General features: G+C 29.6%; 1 protein-coding gene across 2 annotated transcripts in view; it reads right to left on the minus strand.

The window, feature by feature from the left end:
- Window positions 1-5,810, minus strand: part of LOC142323089 (ER degradation-enhancing alpha-mannosidase-like protein 1) — a 52,738-nt gene extending 46,928 nt beyond the window's left edge. For both annotated transcript variants that reach the window (XM_075362264.1, XM_075362263.1), the window contains exons 1-4: window positions 5,316-5,810; window positions 2,854-3,030; window positions 1,898-2,069; window positions 1,326-1,521 (exon numbers count right to left, since the gene is read on the minus strand). In XM_075362264.1, the coding sequence (XP_075218379.1) occupies window positions 1,326-1,521; window positions 1,898-2,069; window positions 2,854-3,030; window positions 5,316-5,716 (946 nt within the window). In that variant the 5' untranslated portion in view covers window positions 5,717-5,810. The remainder of the gene's footprint in view (window positions 1-1,325; window positions 1,522-1,897; window positions 2,070-2,853; window positions 3,031-5,315) is intronic.
- Between the last annotated feature and the right edge of the window lie 6,230 nt (window positions 5,811-12,040).

A 12,040-nucleotide genomic window follows, 5' to 3' on the forward strand; every position in this document is an offset into this window, starting at 1 on the left:
TCAATGACTGAGAATGCAGGATTCCACAAAAGTACTTTCATGAAAAATTAAGGTAAGATATCTCTTACTCAATATTCATTACTAGGTGGTTTATTTAACAGAATTTAAATATAATTTAACAGCACACAGGAATAATATTAAAAAAAAATTAATTTGATTAATTTATAAATATGGAAAATAATAAAGCACTGAAATTTTAATTTTGACCAAAATAATCAAGCATATATACGTAGTACAAATAATATAGCATATTATATATGCTACTTTTAAAACAATAACAAAAGAGCACATAAATCAGTTTTTGATTTCTGCTCAGTGATGATAGAAAAATAAAATTTTATGAAAAATTCATTATTTGTAATTCTTTATCAACATGAATTATTTCAATGCCAGACCAATTTTGCAACACAACTTCAGTTACAATAAACTATGTTTATATTTTCCCAACAAACCCCCTCCCATTATCAACTCAAAATACATATTATAAAACAAGTCTTGAAAGGTACATCACTTATAGTAGTAGACAATTTGAACATAATACAGAGGTTTTCTGATAAATATTAAACTCTGTACATGATAAACCCAAATTATTGACAATTAAATTATAAATTAACATAAAATTTCAGTTTCTAAAACTTATAAAGGTTTTTTTTTTATATTATCTTTATGGATTAGATTGGGGTATGTATACAGACCATCTGCGAAACATACATAAAAAATTAACTCAAGAGAATTCTGTAAACTTTAATTACAATAGTTAACTGTAAAAGGGACTCCTGCTAAATCATGTAAAAGTTTACGTAGCTAATCCCAGCAGGATACAGGATTAGTGAAGACAATTTCTGAAAACTAGAGAATTAATCCTCACAATCTGAAGATCTTGTGTATTTGTATGCAGGTCAGCTCCATACAGGGATCTATCAAGGGAACTGTTACCTATCCTGCCAACTACCTAAATATATTCATATACAAATATATACACAAGTAGCTCAATTTGCATTCTTTGCTTCTGTCTGGTAAATGTTTTAGGCTACTGAATTTAAATACATAAATGTAAGATCACATTCTACTATTTACAGGTAAAATAATTACTTTTAAAAACTAGTCATTTGCATATCTCTTAAAAGTTTCATTAAAATGGTTAAAAAAAATCAGATAATCAATATAAAATTAGCAAAATTAGTGTAGTCATACCAATGGGGGTAAAACTCCATGGAAAATATATCTTCACGAAGGAATATATAAAACTACAAATATTCTGGGAAAATGTATTATCAATCAAAATTCATCATTACAAATTTTTGATAAAATAGAACTATACAGACCTAAAAGGCCAGTAGATTTAGCTCTGCAATTCCACAGAGCTTTTGTGGCTCGACGTGCATAACCCTCATAGACCGGATCTTCTAACAAATAGCTTAGCAATCCTAGCTCTAACAGAAGTGACCCTGCACCGGCTGGACATGTTTCAGTGCTGGCCATAACTCCACTGCCTCTAAATAAACCATACTTTAAATTAACCTGAAACAAAAAAAGAATATTACAATAGAAATTAATAAACCATAATTAGTAATTAGTAACGCATTAATAATTTTTTTTTAATGCAAAAAAGATTTGTAGGAATTGCTGATTTTATTCTTCATATAAGATTGGCTGAACCAAAATGAATTTTTTTAATCACACCAAATTAGTTAGCTAATATACCTGAACATGAACACTGCCAAATGGCTGAAAATATTGAGTTAAAATTCAACTTCATAACTCATAATAATAACACTTATCTTACTAATACTTTCCTTTCATGCATTTTAATAATTAGTAATTTACTGTCTAAACTGAAAACAGTGCTTTAATTTCTCTGTGTTTTTTTACATAAGTATTTAGTTAAATAATTTACCCTGGGAAACGGTATGTGAGTAGAACTATTTTCAAAAGCTGGAAGAAGCCTTGTTGCAAGATCATGAGCCAAGTGTAATAGTTCACCTTTATACCAGCTTGGCATTAATTTTCCAAATGGTTCATTTGTATCCATTATAAGAAGATGAGCCGAGAGTAATGCTCCAAGTACTCTAAAACAACAAAACTCAGTGTTAAAGAATCATTTGACTAGAGTAATAAAAATCAATTGTTCCCAACATATATATAAAAAAAAAATTTATTACAGGTTATCAAATAAGGCAAGATATGTTAACGATCTCAAAATGTGCTTATTGTTTTTCAAGATAATGACAATGTGAATTATTTTTTCTTTTGCTTTTTTAGTGGCATTAACTATTACTCATTAATAAAATCACTAAAAAATGCCAATAGCATGAAGTTAAACTGCACCTAATGTTTAATTCCAGTGATCTACATCTGATTTATTAAGAATAGCTCTGGCCACTGCTAAACCTAATACCTTGCTTCACAACTTTCAATTTCCAGTATGCTACTCTCCGAGATATACCAGATTTACTGGTAGTAAGGAATGGAGAAATAGCAATATCCACTGAAAGTTAGCAGTCAGTTAAGAAACAAAATATGTAGATTACATAAATACAAGTTAGAATCTGATGCAGAAAAGTTTATTTTTTTCATTCATAAATATGCCAAAATGTGATTTTTGAAGCAATCTAGAAAACTTACTTCTAAAGACACTGAAATATACTACCAGATCTGTTTATATAAAATATGTAATGGAGTATGTATTTGATGATGCAGGCAAATGGCAACTGCAACATCACTGATGAAGTAGATGTAGAACAATTACATATTACAGAATCTTGAACCACACTTTCATGTATTTAGGATAGTTCAGATAAAATCTGAACTAAAACAAAAATTCTAATTCTTATTTACAACTTAACAATTTACCTTATATTAACTTCAAACACTTGAACAAAGTTGTCCTTATCAAAATTAACACGTTCAATTACTAAACGAACAGCATGCTGAAATTCTGTTGCATTTCCCAACACTGCTAATGTATCCAACGCATCTATTAGAGTAAGGCAGTAGTCCCCTAAAATATCATTTATGTTTATATTTGACCTAAAACAAATAAATGCAGTACTGATTAAGCAAATTATAATTACTATACAACATAAAATATAATTCAACTAAATAGCTAAATCGTAATTAAAAAAACTTAATCATTTTTTTTTTTGTTTTTTACAACAGTATGGTGCAAAGTGATAACACTTTAAAGTGATCAAGTGTTAAACATGTTTTCAAATTAGCAGAATGTTTCCTTACAATGAAAAACTACTTTCTTCATTAATTTGAAACAGTTTTTATAATTTTAATAATTTTACAAAATTTTTCCTCTAGGAACAACCAAAGATTGCAAGTAGAGGGGATATGAGTTTTGAGGACCATATTGGCTATTTCTGAATTCCTCATAAGGTCACTCACTACACTTCTACACTGAACAAACTACCTGAATATGCAAACATCTGAAGGTCAGATTAAATAATGATGGTAAAAAGGATGCAGCAGTACTTTATATATTGGTTGAGTACTAAATGATAACTATAATACCTACCCATATAAATAACCCAGTAGTAATACCTACCTATATAAATAACCCAATAAAATGATAAATTTGCTTTTTTGTCCTCAGGAAATTCTGTAAAACCACCACATCATTTTTACAGGAGTTTTTTTTTGGTTACTGTTTTTTCTTTTCTAATATTTAAGATCAACTATCCTCTTTCTTCCTCTCCCCCTGTTTTGAAGACTATTCAATTACTATTTGTAAAACTCCCTTATGTACCTGAGGATGCTAATTATATAAGCTAAATATATATATATATTAGTTTTATTTGTTATTTTTCTTAACTTATAGAAGAGTAGATAAGACACTTCACACAAATAATTTATGATTTAAATGTTCATGATTTTTTTTTTCATTCACTTTATGGTTTGTTTAGTTTTTTATGCTTTGTATATATATATATATATATATATATAACACCAATCAATAATGATAAATTTTGTTTTGTGTTAAGTGTCAAACCTACTCTTCAATATGACAAGAAAAATAACCAAAAAAAAAACTAATTTATTCTCATACAGCTGGACTGCTACAAAATTAAAGTTACTATTTTTGTAAATAATAACGATGAAATGTGAACTTTCAGGTAACATGTGCCTAACTGGGTTCAGGCTTCAAAATCAAAATATACTTATTTTTCTATTTAAAAACAGAAACTCTTTAAACATAACTCAATGTTTACTGCTATTTGCAGTTACTGTCCATTTGAGTAGCTCATCAGCAAAGGCCTTAAGCCATTAATAAAATGTAAGATGGCATCTTATATAAACTTTAATAACTAAACTAAAATTACAATCAATGTGGATCAGTGGTTTTGGTTAATTGACCTAAGTCGAAGCAAATTTCTCTATACTCACATCAAACCTAGATCACTTCATATTAATTTACAAAATAAAATGAAATACGGGAAGAAATACCCCTTCTTTGAGACAGATGAAGCTACACTTGTCATGCTGTTCATGATAGCTAATATGAAAAAAATTCAAAGCCTGTACCTACAAATTTGATGTCGCCCTTCTACACCTTACAACTGTTCAACTTTAGCAGTAAGTTTCTCTTAGGTACATTAATGACTGGATACAGCAACCACAGTGATGAACTGCAGAGTCCAAAAGTACAGTTCATACCACAAAATCTTCCTAAAATCAAAAACAAGTTTTACTCCTGTCCTGCAGACCAAATGAGTGCGGCCCTCCTACAACAGGGCAGTCAAACCTCAAAAACCAATATAATTGGGTTTAATTTTAATTTTTTTTTATAACAGAACAATACAATAAACACATAACTGTTGTAAAATAGTAAGTTGAAATTAAATTCTACAGAATAATACAATAATCATTAAAAAATTACAAATCCTAATAATCTGCCTCCATATTTAAATCTTAAGTTCTACAAAAAAAATTTATTTCCTGCAAGAGTGAAACATGATTATAAATCCATGAAAACACAACTTAATAAGCGACATAAATAAATTCACACCTGCTAAACTCACAAGCTAGGCGAGTTTGATCGAAGCTGTTGCTTTCAACGTTGCAATGGAAAACGGGTAGCAGTCAGTGGATCGTATTTTAATTTAAGGGTGCAATCTGTTTAATTTCATCAGTATAAACGCATTCAGTAATAGTAAAGGTTAACAGTAACTCTACCATGATTTGATTAACAGTATAAGCTACTTTAAACTAAAGTTTAACACACTACAGAATACCGTGCGATTAACATAGTTATCAACTGCTGCAGCAGTCTGCTCATTCAATACAAAACCACATTTATCAAGACTTACGGATTATTATAGTCAGGACCTCTTCCAGAGCATAATATCGGATTTAATTCATCCATCGGAAAAGCGTGCTTCATATAATTATTGTAACCAAAATAAAACATTTCTTTTGCATCATCCACAAGTTTCAATCTTAATTTCTCTGGAAAAGTACCGTATTTAGTTTCAAGTTCATCAAGAGGTTCGTTAGGTCTGAAAATATTAAAAACGCTCTGTTCTTTTAAAATAGCAGGTCTAAGCAGTTGTTCAGGTCTACTTAGACAAACATTAATGCTAACTGCAAGGACAGCATGAATGTAAATACTTGCTACCACAACGTCTAGGGCAGACATAATGTATTTGTATGCGAAACATATATACAGAAATATCGTGCGACAGAAGTGACTGTAAATGTCATCCAACATAAGACGTCAGCGAAGAAACACGAGCTAACTTCAAAAACACTAGACGTTGCATTAACCTACAACCGCAAGACGTTAGCACAACAACCTGACAGCTAACCAAGTGAGAGATTGTCATTGGGTAATTTAATTTTTGTCTATATCTAACTGGCACTGGTAGTTCAGCTCTTAAATATTACCAACTAAAACCATTTGGCAAAGTTATTACGGTAATTCTGATTTTTATGTTATTAGTGTACCAAGAACAACAGCAAGTACTATACTTTAAAATATTTATAGTATTATAAAATTTATAATACTATACTTAATTGGTGCTACCTATCAGATTTAATAAAATTAAATTACAAAATCTTTTAAGTAGTTGTATTGCAGCAATGTAATATTCTATTCTTAATCAATTTTTCAAAGAACGGATTAGTAGCAAACATTGAGAGGCCCTTACAGAATTAAAAATAAATAAATTTACGATCTGTCTGGTAAACATTCATCATTCAAGCACGAAAATAAGTTATCTTCAAAACTATTGTGTCTATGAAATGACGCAGCTTAGTATGTTGGTATTCGAAGAACCCAACAATTTTCAAAATAAACCATCCAACGTTGGTATTCTCTAGTTACTAGAGAATACCAACAAAGTGTTGAAATTATATTTCTTATATGTAAGAAATATAATTTGTTTACATCAAAAATTAATTTAAATGTCAGGAAAAGATTTTTGAAAGTGTATGTTTGGAGTGTCGCTTTATATGGAAGTGAAACTTGGACAATCGGAGTATCTGAGAAGAAAAGATTAGCTTTTGAAATGCGGTGCTATAGGAAAATGTTAAAAATCAGATGGGTGGATAAAGTGACAAATGAATTGGTATTGGGGCAAATAGATGAAGAAAGAAGCATTTGGAAAAATATAGTTAAAAGAAGAGACAGACTTATAGGCCACATACTAAGGCATCCTGGAATAGTCGCTTTAATATTGGAAGGACAGGTAGAAGGAAAAAATTGTATAGGCAGACCACGTTTGGAATATGTAAAAATTGTTAGGGATGTAGGATGTAGAGGGTATACTGAAATGAAACGACTAGCACTAGATAGGGAATCTTGGAGAGCTGCATCAAACCAGTCAAATGACTGAAGACAACAAAAAAAAGTTACTTTCAGATTCCAATTTGACAATCTGTTATTGTTTTTATTTATTATTTTTTTTTAGGCCTTTGAGGTTGTGATTCTTTTGCTTCCTATTGCCACTATCACCTGAAACAAAATAGTCTTAAAAAGAAGCAATATGGATCACCAAGCTGTTACAGAAAGTTAATTCACAGACAAATCTGCACCGAGTCAGTAGTTGAGGTTGTTTCTAGTACCAAAACACAATAATACTTGCTCAAGAAATTATGGTTTTTAAATATGACACAATGTCAATTGCTCTCAACTTTTTTAAACGTTTTCTAAAGATTATGAAGAGTTAAAAAAATGACAAATATAAACATTAAACTACCTTGTCCAACAAAATCTAAATCTTTTATGATTAATAAAGGTGACTAAATTCTTTACTGCAGAACATTTTTTGATGGAACAAATCCTAGAAGATTTGTAGGAAACACAAAATGATTAAAAACGTTTTTATAATAGTTACCAGAATGCACCTGCCTTGGATGATACAGTGACAAAGTTATCAAAAAATGCATAAACTTAAATAAAAAGTACAGATCTGATAACAGGATGAAAACAGATTATTCCATAACTCAATGTTAGTATCATTAATCTGACATAACAAAGCTAAACATTAACATTCCAGTATCAGAAACCACTTATAAACTCTATAAAATTTATATTCTTCATAAATCAGTAACCAATTATAAACCAACTTTATAGTTAAAAACCAATTCAAAACAACAAGGTACCAGAAGAGCATATTTCAGAATTAAAATAAACATTCAAAACATTGTTACAAAGCAATTTCTTTGCATTCCAGAACAAATATTACAAACAACCTGTCAGTCTTCCTATGAAGAAATAGTTCCAAAAACCTGATCTTACCTGCATGCTATAAGAAATCTTTCTGCAGCACATAAAACAAACATGCAAATACAGCCGCAACAAAATTCCTCATAGAATTATATACTAGTGATTGTAAAGAGATATACATCTTGCACCAAAGCAACTCAAGACAGAATGAAAAACTATTAACATACACAAACAAAATATACCACAAATTAAACTTTACAGCTGAGTACACAATAAACAAATAATTTTTTTAAGTTCACCACCATAAAAAATAAACAGAAATAAGGTTTTAAAATATATAGGAAAACAACAATGATACTCATTTACAACACAAAGTACCTGACCTCTAATCTGATTTTAGAAATATGATTTACAGTTTATTCAGTATATCCATCTCACTTGAAGACTACATTGAAGAACTCATCACAAACAGATTCAGAAGAAATAGCTGGCAAAATTTTAAAAGGTTTGGCATACAGTGTTACCTTCAGAATATTAAAAAACCCATAATATCAATAAAGAAATAAGCACACAGAACACAATGTCTCTGGATCATATAAACAGAAGTGATCAAACTGCACAATGTAACTCCTTCATTAATTGAAGTGAAAAAAATTACATACAAGAATTATCAACATTTATTTAAAAAAAAACTGTACTGAAAACAATTTCTTAACAAAATTTTAATCTCTTATTTCCTATGGCAAATTTTTTTTACTTGATTTACAGTGAAGATTTATTTAAAATTAAAAACCAAGCCATAACAATTTTATCTATTTTTTGATTTTGTAATTCCTTTCAAAATAGTTTCATCCACTTCAACAAATTGGCATCAGTTATGTTTAAATTACATTTTTTAGGAATTTGAAAGGTCTAAAATTGTAGTATCAAAAAGATTTAATGAAAATATGAATTATTTAAAGGAAATGATTTATTTATCAGTTTACAAAGGTGATTTGGGTCTAATAACTCATATCTTTTTGAGAAAATTGGATAAAAAATGTAATCAGTGACAAAAGGAGTGGTAGATTGAATAACAGAATTTTTTCATTACTAATTTGTCAGTTAGTGACATCAAATTGCATGAAACTAATAATACTAAAAATTATTATAAGAATATACACTTAACTAGTAATAAACTAGAAGGTGGGAATTTTAATAAATGGAACTGTTACCAGGCGTAATAATTTCTGTAGTGCGTACCTTAGAAAAGGACAAACATTTGGAAGCAATCCACATGATTTATTTCTGGCATTCAGTTTTTGTATAAGCAATAGGCTAATGGGGTGGAGCTGCAATTTTTTTTTAAACTCTTCAATTATAAATAACAAGTTAAAATGGACCACAAATTTTAGCGCAGAAGGGACTTGTAAATTTACAACTTTCACTTTAAATTTAAATAGACAATTCCTGTAACTGGTCTTTACAGACCACTAATGCTTGGAACTTTTTCTACAATTTATAGAAATATTAGATAAAGTAGAAACACTTCTCTAAATTATTATAATAGATGGTTTTAATATTGATTTGTAGACAAATTCTGGTAGTTCAGATTTTATTGCACCTAACAAATGTCAGGAGTAATAGTTAAACACAAATAAATCTGATTATGATGCATTTTTTGTCACTTTAGAAGCAAAAATAGTACACAACTTTAAATACATAAAATAATTGTTTAATAAATCAGCCATTAAATTAAAAAAAGTATTGATTGGCATGAGTAACTTTATCAGAGGTCTATGAAGCATCTGGTGAAAGAAATACATACTTGCATTTTCCTAATTATTTTAATTATGCTTTCCTAAAAGTCCTTTAGACCACCCTAAAGTTTAATAATTGGTTTACCATAGAGAGTTGCAGACTTGGAGTGACTTAATGAGATGCTAATATTCTAAATATAAATACAAAAAGGATCTATTTTAATGAGAGGTGTTAATCTATCTTCATTAAAACCTTACAAAAGGAAAAAATTAAACTGCCTTAAAGGAACTAAACAGCTAGTCAAGTAAGTGAAAAGCACAATTGGTATTTAGAAAGTTATGAAACCAGAACTAAGTATAGCCTATAGAACTATGGGTAATAAAGATATAAAAATAAGCAATGAAAAAGGGGAACAAATTTCTGATCCTTGTAAAGTAGTGGAATGTTTCAGTAACTTTTTTTGTAAATGTAAAAACTATTTTTAATGTAAGTTGTTCAAATGTTAAAGCTACATCTGAATTAAATGTTAGCAACGTCCTAACAATAACACATTGGTAGGAGATGAGGATCCTAATCTGTTTTCCTTCACCACACAACTATAAATCAAATGCATCCTTTAGTCATGACAAAATTCCTTCATCTGTTATACAGGAGTGAGCATAGTTGTTCAACCGATTCACATAATTAGATCAGTTACTAAAGTTTATTAACACCTGAATTTTTAAAGATAGTTAAGGTACATTTATTTAAAGAAAGTAATTACTGCAAGACAAATAATATGGCCTTATTTCACACTTTTTAAAAAACCATTGAAAGAGTTGTACTTAATCAAGTGATCACATTTTTTAAGATAATTATAAATTACTAATTTCTCAGTATGGTTTTAAGCTCAAGAGATCCACTAAATTCATACGGCATATTTAATGAAATAATAATGGATATTTTAAATATGAGTAACAGTCATTGCATCTTTCTAGATTTAAGTAAAGCTTTTGACTAAGTGGATAAACAAATCTTGCAGAAAAACTTAACAAAATTGATGTTACGTTGAATGATAAAAAAATATATGTTCTTTTGAAAGCCATCACACTACAGGTAAACTTAACGACATTTATAATTTGTTAATAAAAACAGGAGTACCAAAGAGATCTAGATCTTTTACAACTATTTAGACTCTTTGGCAAATAAACTTAACTCTGGTTGATACCTGATTTAAAAAAACATCTATCCTGAGTTAAAATAAGAGAATGAATATGATTTTTAAAAAATCTGTAAGCATTAAAAATTTTAAACAAAACACAGGTTTTCAAGAAAGTATTTTCTGAAGTGATTAATTTTTATAGTATGTTTTTTCCATTAGAGATCAAGATTGCTCGGTCTAAGGGAAATCAAATCGAGGGGCTCTTTAATATAGAATAATTATTCAGAGTCTTTTAATGTAGGACAATAGCTATTCAGAACCCCTGACTGCATTTAAATATTTTTGTTGGAAAAAAGTTTCTTATTGATGTAAGACCTGGTGAGAATTTAATCATGAAACAACCTTACATGCCTGCTATTTCTACAACATGAAAAATATATTTAAACACATTAAAATTGTCTGAAAGTTAATTGGTCACCCATTATTTTATTTAATTAAATACTGCATAACGATGTTTAGTCCTTTATTTCCATACCTTGAATTTTTTTTTTAGTTCGATTTATTGTAGTTTTTTTAGTTCAATTTTTATTTTATTTTATTTTTTTGGCAGTAGTGTTTTTTAATTTTTAAATTAATTGTTTTTATTATTTAATATTTTTTAGTGATCATCGAGAAAAATTCACAATTCGAAAACTTATGGATATAACATATGTAACGTACTGAGCCAAACGAGGAAACTAAACATTTCAATTTATTTATTTAATTTCAGTATACCAATCTAAACTTACAGATTACTGAAGTGATTGACTTCCTCGAGAGACTTTTTATCATGCAGATCATACAGCAATTTTCTGGGATCCAGACAATTAACTAATGGCTAAACTCTCCATTTGTCTAGGGTAGTCCCTTGTGGTTTATGTACCGTCAGAACCCAGCACAAAGTGGAACAGCATACGCTGTTCCACTTTGCCTTATCGCTATAAAGCATCAAATTCAACAATAGTGGGCTTGATCCTCAATCCGATGCCGACAGCATTACCTCTAATAATACTATCATCAAACTCCACAAAGACTGTTTGTAGTAGCTCGCTGGTCTCGACATAGCACAGGCCACTCAAATTTTCTAACGACATCTATTGATTCATTGACCAGGCCATGATTTATGTTTACGTTCTTCTGTAATATCACTCTCAATCCCAGACCAATGTTTAAAACTATGGGAGTTTCTCCAGTTTTGTTCGGATCCATAGGTATGAAGACTTGCTTAGGTTTCGTCCATAATTCTTTGCTTCCACAGACACAATATCGTAGCCTTTGGATGATTTAGCCAACTCAGCAGTCATTGTCGAATTATAAATGTCTACCTGCTTTGTGGTTGGGAAAATATGCACACATTTTCCATTCGCGAACTGATCTACCAAGGGAACTCTGCGACGATCTAAAATTTCTAACTGATGCATTGTGAGTTGGCCACTCGCAAATTA

Source organism: Lycorma delicatula, chromosome 4 (assembly GCF_047948215.1).
Source record: "Lycorma delicatula isolate Av1 chromosome 4, ASM4794821v1, whole genome shotgun sequence".
Taxonomy (NCBI): Eukaryota; Metazoa; Arthropoda; class Insecta; order Hemiptera; family Fulgoridae; genus Lycorma; species Lycorma delicatula.